Source organism: Kogia breviceps, chromosome X (assembly GCF_026419965.1).
Source record: "Kogia breviceps isolate mKogBre1 chromosome X, mKogBre1 haplotype 1, whole genome shotgun sequence".
Taxonomy (NCBI): Eukaryota; Metazoa; Chordata; class Mammalia; order Artiodactyla; family Physeteridae; genus Kogia; species Kogia breviceps.
The window spans coordinates 11,836,182-11,849,672 of record NC_081330.1 but is presented as its reverse complement, the minus strand read 5'-3'; the positions used below and the strand labels follow the sequence as shown (position 1 = coordinate 11,849,672).

The following is a 13,491-nucleotide window of genomic DNA, read 5'->3' as shown; positions in this document are numbered from 1 at the left end:
AAACTACAAAAAGAATTACCATATGATCCAGCAATCCCACTCCTGGGCATATATCCAAAAAGATACATGCACCCCAATGTTTATTGAAGCACTGTTTACAACAGCCGAGACATGGAAACAACCTAAATGTCCATCGACAGATGAATGTATAAAGAAGATGTGGTACATATATACAATGGAATACTACTCAACCATAAAAGAGAATGAAATAATGCCATTTGCAGCAACATAAATGGACCCAGAGATTATCATACTAAGTGAAGTAAGTCAGAAAGAGCAAGACAAATATCATGTATCACTTATATGTGGAATCTAAAACAGGACACAAATGAACCTATCTATGAAACAGAAACAGAATCAAGGACATAGAGAACAGACTTCTGGTTGCCAAGGGTGAGGGGGTGGGGGAGGGATGGAGTGGGAGGTTGGGTTTAGCAGATGCAAACTATTATACATAGGATGGAAAAACAATGCGGTCCTACTCTACTGTATAGCACAGAGAACTGTATTCAGTATCCTGTGATAAACCATAATGGAAAAGAATATATACTATACATAAAAAAGAATATATATATGTATAACTGAATCACTTTGCTGTACAGCAGTAATTAACACAGCATTGTAAATCAACTATACTTCAATTAAAAAAAAAAAAGGAAAGGACTTTTCAATGATACTATACTAAACCGAAAAAAATATATGAGTGAGTTTAAGGTTGGATATTTTTAATGTGGAATTAATGCAAGTACATTTACTTTTTAAGTACATTTATAACGTAATTAAAATTTGAAGACTTAAAGGGAAATTGCTGCTATGTTTCATAGTAACACACATTTATAAACCCGAAAAAATTAATACAGTGCAGTTACATATACAAATACATGTACAAATATAGCATTCATTGTATAATGATTAAAACATTAAAAGACTACACTGTATGTTTGAATATATAGAACTCAGTACTGTCTTAAATGATTAAAATCCCTAGTTTAATACCATGAAAATAAAATGCCTTGTGCAGAGCAGCATCAGTATTCAAAGATTTTATCTCCTAATTCTGTCTTCTAACCACAGGGTCAGCACACAGAAGAAGTGTATTTTGATATCATTTTGTTGTTGTTGTTATTGTTGCAGAAGCATTAATTGAAATATCAAACATATGGACATTTTCATGAGTCAGTTATAAATCAACCATCACAAATTCCAGCAATTTGACATTAGAAGATGTATAATTTACAGGTAACTTTGAATAAAATACAATTGGTTTGTCATATAAATGGTTACATCTAATGATACCACTGAAATAAACTATGATTTGACATGATACACAAACCTACTTAAAAGATAATTTATGTATTATATAGCTATTATGTTGTTTTTTGTAAAACCAATCATCAAAAACCATGCACCTAATATGCCAACTTGATAGTAAAACTCACGATCCATGATTCAAAAGGCAGCAATTTCAAACCACTGTCTTCAGTGGCCCATAATATAAAATACGCCAATCCTAAGTTCAACACTGCATGCAACAACTGGGCCTGTGCTTTAAAACAAGTGATCTCACTGTTTTAAAGAAGGACATCTATACATATATTATCAAAGAAAAACCACAGGAAGAAACACAATATAACTTAAGAAAACCTGCACTAGGATAGATTTTTCTAGAAAATTCAAAAGCAAGTAAAGACACTGGAAAGCAGAGCTTTGTTATAGGAACACCTCTTGTGCAAATATGAATATTTAACTTAAAGCTGTGATGTATATCTAAATTTCAATGCATAAAGTGTAAACTTCAACACATCCTAACTGCAGGATTTTTAGCTTTGGGTCTTTTTAGAACCTAAATACCAGTCCAAGTGCAAAAGAGGTCCTTCAGAACGTATCCCTTTGGTACCTTATAGTCACATAGTTAACAAAATTAAATAATAACATAAACTAACAATTACCAAAGGGGTTCAAAATCTCTGATTATCTCTCTTCTCTCTTTGGATTTGTGTTTTGTTTTGTTTAGATGGAATCTGAATGCATGCCATGAAAAACCCTACTTGGAAACAAAAGAACACTGCACTTTTCACCTGGGGGGATGGAAGGTGTGAAGATGGCTTCTTGCAAGAATGAGACAAACTGTGAATGACGAAGTCCACCTCAGTCCTGAGGAAGTTCTGTGAATGTCATGGGTGGCATAGGATCATCCTGACTCTCGTGCTGTTTATCTGTAACACTTTTTAGAGCTGTAATCTAGTCCATACCTCCAAAGGAAATCTTATTTTTTAAAGTCTATTCATTCTCCTTTAATTCAAGGGGAACTTAGTTTCCTTGTGTTACTCAGAGCAGCATCTACAAAATAATGAAGAATGATGTTAATACTCGTGACTTTTAAGGCCAAAAATGCTGTCTGTACTATGACTTCTAACACTAAATGTGAGGGTTCAAAAGGTCCATCATAAATTCAAAGGTTGCTTATTTTAATTTGAAAGTCATTATTCTGTTACATAGTGATTTATTAAAGGCATCTATTTCATGAATGGCATAACTTCACTAGAAGCAAAATAAACAGAATTCACATCTGCTAAAACCAGATTTCCCGAATATTGTATGAATTATGCTGTGTGCATATAGATGAAACATGTTAAGCACATAATTAACGGAGAGACCTTTACATTCCATTTGCCAGATTTCAAATAAGATACTCTCATACGTATTTTGAAACCTAAGTGCTGTTGACAGTTGCATATGCGATCAACTTTCATTTCCTAATCCATTAATTGACACACAGTACAATATATTTTTGTAGGCCACATTATACTGTTTTGCTCTATGCAATGTAATATGAGAAACAGATCTCAATCAAAACCACCTGATATAGAATTCAACCAAAATCTACCAAGTACTAATTTGTCAATTCGATCTGTCATAAATCCATGTTATGTGAAAGTAATGTATATTTTTAAAACTTCCGAAGTCAGAACTTTCTAGAGAACAGGGAACTATGGGACCTTGTCACCTTATCTAGTAGCATGTTATACCAAGAGAGTAATACATGCTTTAAATGCTGATGGTATATCAACCCATTACACTTAACTCTCCTGATGACACTGCAAAAAAGAAAATAAAAATGAAAAGAATGTTATTTTTTCCAAATAAAGTGTATGTATGTTAACAAATGTATAGTAAGCCCTTCACTGACTGAAAAATAAGCACAAGCCCAAAGCAGATTTAAGTTGTTTTGCCATGCACTTTTTAAAAGGTGGTAATATGCCCTAAATCTACTGTGATTAGTTACAGCAATGGAATCATTTCAAATTAAAACTAATCATATATGTAATTTTACATGTCCTGCATTACTGTTAGCTAAAATTGAATGTAATTAACTTTGTCCTGAATTAACTATGAGGACATCTGGCTCTATATTAAAAATGATGATGATAAAAGTTATGGAAAATCTACTGAGTGTTCCTAATGTTGAATACAAATGCTAATATTATATGGAAGTTAGATGAATGCACTTGGTCTTTTCAATTTTGGAGACCTGAGTACAAGAAAGGCCATTATTTTCTAGTATATACACTGTACTCTTATTTCATGGCTTTATTGGTTTATAAAATATGCTTCATTAAAAAATGATTTATATATTTAATTTACACAGCTCTTTGAGCATGTATTTTAAGTGACTCGTGTTTCTTTGTCTCTCTCTTTCATTAACCACTTAAATAAGCGTAAAGCAGTTGGCAGAAAGCTCGCCATATTTATTTTCAAACTTAACTCTTTAATGTGTAAGACGGAATCAGTTAATTTGAGGGGAATATATGATTCATTACAACTATCTGGCTTTTGAAAGTGTTCAAAATGTCACTATCTTAGATTTTACCTTATTCGAACACATATACATTTTTAAAGTGTAAAGTGCTCAATTCAGCATGTGCAATGTTTCTTTGTGTTTGTCTGATACTCTTCTTTTATGGTTAGTACTTTTTCTGCCCTGTATAATTAACAAGAAAGAAATGGTTAACTGCTCAAAGGCCTGAAGGTATTGTCCTGTGCTTTTAGAAGCTTTATGATTCTAGCTTTTATGTTTAGGTCTATGATGCAACTGAAATTAATTTTTGTGTATGGAGTGAGGTGTAGGGATGGAGGTTCATTTTTTTTTTTCAATGTGGATACCCAGTTGCTCCTGCACAATTTGCTAAAACAACCTTCCTTTCCCCATTCAGTTGACTTGACACCTTGATTAAACATTAATCAGTTATATATATGTGGGTCTATTTTTTTTTTAATTCTTTTAAAAATTTATTTTATTTATTTATCTTTGGCTGTGTTGGGTCTTCACTGCTGCACGCTGGCTTTCTCTAGTTGCCGCGAGCAGGGGCTACTCTTTGTTACGGTGCGTGGGCTCCTCATTGCGGGGGGCTTCTCTTGTTGTGGAGCATGGGCTCTAGGTGTGTGGGCTTCAGTAGTTGTGGCGTGTGGGCTCAGTAGCTGTGGCACACGGGCTTAGTTGCTCCACGGCACACAGGATCTTCCCAGACCAGGGCTCGAACCCATGTCCCCTGCATTGGCAGGCGGATTCTTAACAACTGCGCCACCAGGGAAGTCCCTGTGGGTCTGTTTTTGAACTCTGTTTTTCTATACTTAAACCAATACCACACTGTATTCATTACTGTAGCCTTTTAGTAGGTTTTGAAATTAGGTATGTAAATCCTCAAGATTTCTGAGATTCCTCTGTTCTAGGTTTTTTTTGCCTTCCATATACATTTTAGAATATACTTGTCTTTATTTTTTCTTCCAAAAGGGCTTGCTGAGATTTTGACTTCACTAACTGTCAATTTTGGGACAATGGATTTCTTAACAATGAGATTTACATTCCTTGAATATGGTATACCTCTCCCTTTAGTAGGTCATCTTAAATATACCCCAGCAATTATTTGTGGTTGTCAGTATAGAAGCCTTAGACATCTGTTGTTAGATTTATTCCTATTTATTTTATATTTTATATTACTAATGTAAATGGGTTTTTTTATTTCTTTTTTTCCAATTCTTTGTTGCTAGGATATAGAATTACAGTTTCTTTTTGTATAATTATTTTATATATCATGGCTTTATAAAATTCACTTATTACTTCTAATAGGGTCTTTTTGTGTATAGATTCCCAATGGTTTCATATATACACATGATCTGCTAAGCATGATAGTGTTGTCTCTTTTCTAATATTTTGGTTCCTTATCTCTTTATCTTCAGTTATGGCGCTGGCTAGGACTTCCAATATAATGTTAAATAGAAATGGTGAGAATGAATATCCTTGGCTTAGTCTCAATCTTAGGGGCAAAAGCTTCCAATATTTCATCATTAAGAATGAGGTTGACTGTGATTTTTCACGAGCGCACGTTATTCCCTTTATTCCTAGTGTGGTGAGAGTTGTTATCATGAATGAGTATGGAGTTGTGTCAAGTGCTTTTCTGTATCTACTGAAATGATTACATAATTTTCCCATTCATTATGTTAATATGGCAAATTATACTGACCTTTGAAGCATGTAATACAAGTACTTAATTTAAAGCTATACAATTCCCTACATTTCCTTTCCTCTTGAGCTGCATCCCCAAATTTTGATATGTCACATTTCATTTTCATCCAATTTTAAATAATTATAATTACTCTTGTGATTTCCTCTGTGTCCCATGTGTTGTTTAGATGTGTATTATTTAATATCCAAATATTTAGGCATAATCTATTTCTAATATAATATCTTTTGAGATTTTATATGATTCCTATCTTCTGAAATTTATTATTTCTTGTGTGATCTAACATATGATCTATCTTGGTGAATGTTCCATGTATACTTAAAAATAATGGTATATTCTGCAGTTGTTGGGTGTCGATTTTGAATAAATGCCAACTGGTTCAGGTTGTTGGCCTATCAGACTCTTCTAATTACTAATTGCCTAGATAATTTAGTAATTCAATAATTATCAAAAAAAAAAACCTTTGAAAGGTGGCCCGGATTTAGAGAAACAAACAAACAAAAACACAAACAAGAAGTGACTATTTTGGGGATTCCCATGTGACCTAATATTTATATTGAGCCCTATCACCCTTAGATTTTGTTTCATGTCATAAATGAAATTTAGAACCAAGTAAGTAACTCCTGGCCTATTAGGTTCATTTAAACACAAGGTAACATCACCTAGAATTCAAATACAAGTCCCAAACTAGGAATTCAAAGGAAATATGTACATATAATAATAATCTTGTTCACAAACCAATCTGCTGTTGTTGTTGTTTTTGTGCTGCCTTTTTATAGATAGCTCAGTATCAGGTGAAAAATTTATAAGAATACTGGTTTGTATACAGAAATTTCATGTACTAATGCTTGGGTTAATAGAAAGGAACATTCTCATTGCTTCGTAATATCTTCACACATTAAGTCTTGGGAACAGCGCACGCACAAACATGTAGCAGAAACCTACCATAATGAAATAGTATGCTCTTAGAACTGAGTAAAAACACACTGGTGAAGCATCCTTGGACAGTAAGGCTGGTTCCTTAAAATCATATCATCAGTATTTAGTTCTGAAGGATCTCTTATAAGACAGCACTGTACATGAAATTTTCTTTCAAACCTATCAACCTTGTAGAGAAAAGTTTAACATGTTTAAAACATCTCTATTCATTAATTTAAAACTATTAAGGGAAAAAATTAAATCCTAGCTAACATAATATGCTTGTAGCTCTATTTCTAAGTGCAGAGAGGTTCTTACCCTATGCCAATTACATATTTGGTGGAGCTTTAAAACTTTTAGCCTTTAAACAAATAGCATACAGTCAAGTTCATATTATACCTGTAACTTTTGGCATTCTGAAACCTATAGTCACCGATTAAAACCTGCAAACTGGGGCTTCCCTGGTGGCACAGTGGTTAAGAATCCACCTGCCAGTGAAAGGGACATGGGTTCAATCCCTGGTCTGGGAAGATCCCACATGCCGTGGAGCAGCTAAGCCTGTGTGCCACAACTACTGAGCCTGCGCTCCAGAGCCCTGAGCCACAACTCCTGATGCCAAGGCACCTAGAGCCCGCGCTCCACAACAAGAGAAGCCACCGCAATGAGAAGCCCGGGCACCGCAACGAAGAGTAGCCCCCGCTCGCCGCAACCAGAGAAAGCCTGCGCACACCAACAAAGACCCAACGCGGCCAAAAATAAATATGTTAATTAAAAAAAACAAAAAAATCCCTGCAAACTGTTCCCTGGAATCAGATCTTCTTTTCTTCTGTTTAGGTTTTTCACCAACCTAAATAATAAACTAATTAGTAGCCAATAATGGTAATATAAGGTAATAAAATTAACATATACATTGCATTAAAGCTCAGATTTTCACCAACTATTGCGCATACTCAAAGACCTTCATGACACTGTGCTTGAGTCCTTTGAGTAACCTACAAAAGACTTAGCTCACTAGCAAAAATGGTTATTATGTTAATGATCCATCATTAATTTCACCATCAGGTGCACACTCTTCCCCCTTTAGGGTCAGAGTACACAGTCAATGTAGCACTTCAGTTAAAGTTATTGACACAATAAAGGCAGAATGATTTCATATAAAATTTCCAAAAGCTTTATGGAAGTTTCATTCAGTCCTCTTCCAAATAACATTTCTTTCTTGCTTTGGGTTCTCGATAATTAAACAGCATATCTGGCAGAAGCATCTTTGCAATCAGCGCTGTATAAAGTCAAATGCATGAGGATAGAATGATAAGACTAAAAAGTCAGTATTCGAACGGATAAAGCAAAGTGTGGCTATGTTGTAAAGTAGTGAACATGGTCCCTGGCACACAGTGGGCATTCATTAAACATGTGATGAATTAATGAATGACTTAAACAACCTAATGTAATGTGATCTGTAGCCATTACAAAGCCTGATATATCAGCTGAAACATCTGAGCCAAAGGTAAACCACAAAAGAGCATGCAGACTCATAGCATTTCATTCTTTCAAAGCATTTTTCACTCACCAAAGGTTAACATTCCTTTCAGTGAGCTATATAGGCATGGCTGAAGCAATGAAAATGAAGCACTGATAAGAAATGTGTTATTACTGCTTCTTGAGACTGTATAACAAAGATACAAGTAAAGCAGAACATTTGATTAGATATCCGTGTGCCCCAGGCGGAGGTCAACACAGTCACGGAGCATTCACCTACCATTGACCCTCAGCATCCTCATGGAGAAGCTGAAAGACATCTCCATTTCTGATCAGGAGGTCTTCTGAGCCTCTCTTCCTGCAATCTGCTAGGGCTTTATATTTGCCTGGAGACTGTAAGGTTGTTTTGAAAACTGACATTACAAATTTGAATGCAAAACTACCTGCATAACTGCCTGTTCTGTGACGTACAGACTTCTTTCTTTACTTCAATGGTAAATGTGGTTAGCTGCAGCAGCTTTGCAGGAACAAACAAACATAGAGCAGTTTGTGATGGCAAAAAAAAAAAAAGCAGGACATGTGTTTATTTAACCTGAAGAATTCATTTTTATTTGCAAAAAGAGAATCACAGCATGAACTACACAGAAAATAACAGAGCACAACTGATTTAAGTTACATGAATAATAAACATAAATCCAGAAAAAAACAAGCGTGAAAATAATTTTTAAATACTGTTCTTTGCAAACTACTCTCATTAAAAATAATTCTCTTGGCACATAAAAAAGGCAATGGCCCTGAACAAAGATTTACTAACGCCCCCAAAAGGATTCCTGTGCTTTCTTGCACAGGTAAAAATAATGGGCACAAAAGCTTGGTCCAATAAAAGCATATGAAACCATAATGTTGTGCTTTACTTGGCCTTAATGTTTTTGCAGCTATAATTTTAACTTGATTCATTAATAAGCTAAATAATCCAAGGCACACTGATTGCATTTGGTTACAAGGTACACAGAGAAGAAATAGTAATCTTCAAGTCCAAACGTATTCTGAGATGAGAATTTTTCCAGCACAGTATCTTACACGTTGAATATATGATTTTAAAGAGTAAGAGTACCATAATTCAAACTTTTTTAAAATAAAAGGAAAGAAATAATTATGTGGTGTTGATTCTTTGCACGTCCAAAGGAATTAACCTGAAAACATTATCCGCATCACTCGGGCTGAACGTCTTTTGAGCAGTATTTTTACCAAATGGGCCGAGGAGCAGGCAGGAAAGAGCTACTTGCCATTTTAACAGAGAGTAGCTTCATTAAAATAGGACAGCCATCTCCGACACGGGCCTCTACAAGGGAAGCAGCACCCATTATTTCTTGTTTTTGACTTGATAAAGCGAGGCTAAAAGATCAGCTCATTCCAACCTGTTTTGCTTTTTAGGTTGGGGGTTATTTAATTGATGGGGTATGGAATGCACCATATTGTCCCTTGTATGTTTTCCTTAGTAGCACAGCTCAGGGAATTCTTGGGAGAAGAGAGGAGAGCTAGTAGGCTTTTCTACATTCCCATCCCCTATGATGAAAGCATTAATCAATTTTGCATATTTGCTTTATTTTCTGACACCATAGCTGGAAAAATGCTTACTGAAGGCTTTCTTGGTTCTTGACAATCCCTTCATAGAGCATCATTTACAGCAAACATTGAAATCCCAACTGGCTTCCCTTGACTTACTGCTCACATCTGAACAACGACCCCTCCCGTCCTCAGATAATGTTACTTCAAGAAATGAAGTTCTTTTTATTTATTCGTCTAAATCAGCAATTCTCAAAGTTTGGGAGGCTGGCCGTTGGGACTTCCAAGGGTCTGCAAGGGTCAAAGCTAAGTATATTATTTGCCTTTTTCACTCTCATCGTCTCACAAGTCTACAGGGGAGTTTTCAAGAGGCCACCGAATGTGTGATAGCACAACAGATTGAATGCAAACGTAGATATGAGAATCCAGCTGTCTTTTCTGAAGCCAGATGTTAAAGAGATTTGCAAAAATATTTCATTTATTATTATTATCTTTATTGGCTGCACTGCACAGCTTGCAGGATACCAGTTCCCTGACCAGGGGTCGAACCCATGCCCCCTGCAGTGGAAACGCAGAGTCCTAACCACCGGACCACCAGGGAAGTCCCTTATTTTTTTTTATTTTTTAGGCTGCAAAAATATTTCAAATGCCACTCTTCTCACTAGATTTTTTTTGATTTCAAAAATGTAAATTCCTGGGCTTCCCTGGTGGCGCAGTGGTTGAGAATCCGCCTGCCGATGCAGGAGACACGGGTTCGTGCCCTGGTCTGGGAAGATCCCACGTGCCGTGGAGCAACTAAGCCCGTGAGCCATGGCCGCTGAGCCTGTGCGTCCGGAGCCTGTGCTCCGCAACGGGAGAGGCCACAACAGTGAGAGGCCCGCACACCGCAAAAAAAAAAAAAAAAAAAAAAAAAAAAAAAAAAAAAAAAGTAAATTCCTTAAAACGTTTGAGCACTGCCTGTCTAGACGACGAACGCTGGACAAATCTCTTACCGGCTCTGAGCCTCGGTCTCCTCCTCCGCCAGTTGGAGGGAATAAAGCCTCACTAAGACTATGAATATTCAGTGTGAAATCACTTTGAAAACTGTAAACGACCATACAAATATGAATTATGGTCACTGCATTATTAGTGGAAAGAATACTGTTGCTTTTTTAAAGAAAGCATTCCAGTGTCGATGCAGCTTTGGGATTCTCCGTGCCATTACTCCCGTACCCCAACACCAGAACTGCCAAACTGAATTGATTCCTCTGAAAAGCACCAAGGAACAGTCCACTACAAAGCATCATTCCCACCCTCCACCCTGGTGACTTCAGAAAATTGGAGATGTATCCTAAACAGTCCTAACTCCCCTGTAATAGTCCACCAGGATCCTAACAACACTGCAAACTAGTTCTTCTATAAAACACTTACTTTTACCCTAAAGCAACCTTTACTTTCATGGGGTGCCCTCTTGCTCTGATATGCTGAGATCTGTAGCCTTAGCATGTTTTTTGACAGCCCACTAAAATATATTCCCCAGATGGTATTAAATAGTTTTTAATGTGTAATGTTTATTTCCTATATTTTCTAATCTGGAATCTAAACTGATTTCTAAATCTATCTGAACCTCCTTTGTGCTCTGATTTTATCTCACATGCCCAGATTGAAAACAGAGTGGTGAAGCTCAATTAAAGATAAAATTGGTCACGATATGGGACTTGGAATGATTGACTACCTCATCAACTTCAGTAGGAGCTCCATGTATAGCTCCAACAAGTTCTCAGAGAGATAAAAGTGCTTACTGAATGTTCACAGTAAGCCTTGCTTCAAATCTTTGGGCCGTAGAAATGACCTCATGACCTCAGGGATACTGACAAAGGATTGCCCCTATGTGCCTCACCTACTTCATCAATAACATTGCTTGAAGGGTTTGTATTTATCTTAATATGTCATTACTAACCATTAGAGGCCTTTCTTCTTCATTGTCATCATAAGAAGAGTAGAAATAGTTACTGGGCCATTCCTCAGGCTCAACAGAGATTTCTGCAGGTGATGACATCTCGGTCCAAACTGTAAGAGAAACATGACTGACTATCTCATCAACTTGAGTAGGAGCTCTGGAATGTTATTTAACTTATTATTGTCTGTAATAACTCCCATCAACCCCAACATGAAACCATCCTAAAAAGTAAAAGAAGTGTAGAGATTCTAGGCCCTTTCTGCAATATCAGAAATTCTAAACTAGTACAACCTAATTGGAGGTTTTATTACAAAAGATATTATTCTTGGACCATTAAAGGGTATGGCCTTGATTATTACACTTCATTTGACTTCTCTCCTTGTGGTGGCCACAGTATAGATGACCTGAGGGAAGTGACCAATAAACGGAGAACTGAAGCTGATTAAGGGCCCTCATATTTAAGCATTGAGTATCAGGCACCCCTTTAGGCATTTCTTCAGGGAAGTCTATGCTGTTGATCCCAGAGTTGTTGAGGTGACCCTTGCAGGTGCTTCTGAAGCGCCTTCCCTGTTATCACACTATCAGATTGAATTTTCATTGCTTGTTGCATTATCTTTCTACTCTCCTAGCTTCGCAGGGATGTATCTCAGTTAGAATGTATGCTCAGAGTACTGCACAGTTCCTGGTACACAGGCTGTTATGTTCGGTAAATTAAACAAATTGTTTTAAATCCCTTTAAATGACCCAATTTGCAAAATAAAAAGAAATACTCCTGAGCTGTAAATGACTCTTCTCTATTCATTAAACTTACGGTGAGTCAAGCAAGTGTGCATCTCTTGATGCAGGATGTGTTTTATTCATCTCTGTATCCTGTGTAGGAGGGGCTCCCAAACTTGAGAAGGTGCCAGAAAGAATCACATGGAGAACCTGTTACATTACAGCTGGCTGGGTCTCCCTCCCAGAGTTTTTGATTCAGAAGGTCTGGGATGGAGCCAGAGCATTTGCCTTCTTAAGTTCCCAGGCGATGCAGATGCTACTGGTCCACGGACCACACTTTGACAACCTCTGCTCAGCTGAGTATCTTGCATATACACAGGACAGAAGAGTCTTCTAAAAATGGGTTAACTTTGTTTTCTCCATATAAAATAAATAGATGGGTAGGTTTCTCAAATTAACAACGGGAGGACACAATTTGCACAGGCATGAATTCTCCCTTCGGATGAGCATTACACATACCTGTATTTGCTTCTGCCTGAACTGACGCGATGGCCTCACCGACTTCCACCATAGTGCTGCTGTGCTCCAAGTCAGTTTCCTCAGCGTCTATAAAAGCTCCCTGTTGCCTTCTGAAATAGTAAATATGTAAAACCTGGTAAGCTTTTTTTCAGTTTAAGAGTAATAAGAAATTTTAAATGGTATTTCTTCTACTAATACCATGTGTTAAGAACATAGTCTAAGAATCCATTCAAACAGAGCGGATTTTCCCCCTTATTTAAGTCTGTGTGATAACAGCTCATATATACAAAAGCTTAAATCCTGGGATCCAAGCCAGCATGGAAAGAAAAGGCTCCCTTCTGGACCCAAAGCAGGTATATTGTTTAAAATCCCTGTTGCATATTATACTGTATACCCGAAATTTGCTAAGAGGTAGATGCTAAATGTTCTCACCACAGACACAAAAACGGATAACTATGTGAGGTGATGGATATGTTAATTAGCATGATGGTGTTGATTATTTCACAGCGTATATGTATGTCAAATCATCAAATTTTACTTTTTTAAAAATATCTTTATTGGAGTATAATTGCTGTACAATGGTGTGTTAGTTTCTGCTGTATAACAAAGTGAAATCAGCTATACATATACATATGTCCCCATATCCCCTCCCTCTTGCATCTTTCTCCCACCCTCCCTATCCCATCCCTCTAGGGGGTCACAAAGCACCGAGCTGATCTCCCTGTGCTATGCGGCTGCTTCTCACTAGCTCTCTATTTCACATTTGGTAGTGTATATATGTCCATGCCGCTCTCTCACTTCGTCCCAGCTTACCCTTCCCCCTCCCCGTGTCCT

General features: G+C 36.8%; 1 protein-coding gene across 2 annotated transcripts in view; it reads right to left on the bottom strand.

The window, feature by feature from the left end:
• Nucleotides 1-711: 711 nt before the first annotated feature.
• The window catches only part of MCF2 (MCF.2 cell line derived transforming sequence), a 66,722-nt gene continuing 53,942 nt past the window's right edge, over nt 712-13,491 (bottom strand). Inside the window, exons 24-26 of one of the 2 annotated variants that reach the window (XM_067023358.1) lie at nt 12,658-12,767; nt 11,422-11,531; nt 712-2,340 (exon numbers count right to left, since the gene is read on the bottom strand). In XM_067023358.1, coding sequence (XP_066879459.1) covers nt 2,329-2,340; nt 11,422-11,531; nt 12,658-12,767 — 232 coding nt within the window. In that variant the 3' untranslated portion in view covers nt 712-2,328. Of the gene's footprint in view, nt 2,341-8,506; nt 9,259-11,421; nt 11,532-12,657; nt 12,768-13,491 lie in introns of those variants that run through there. The other variant, XM_067023357.1, reaches the window with a different exon arrangement.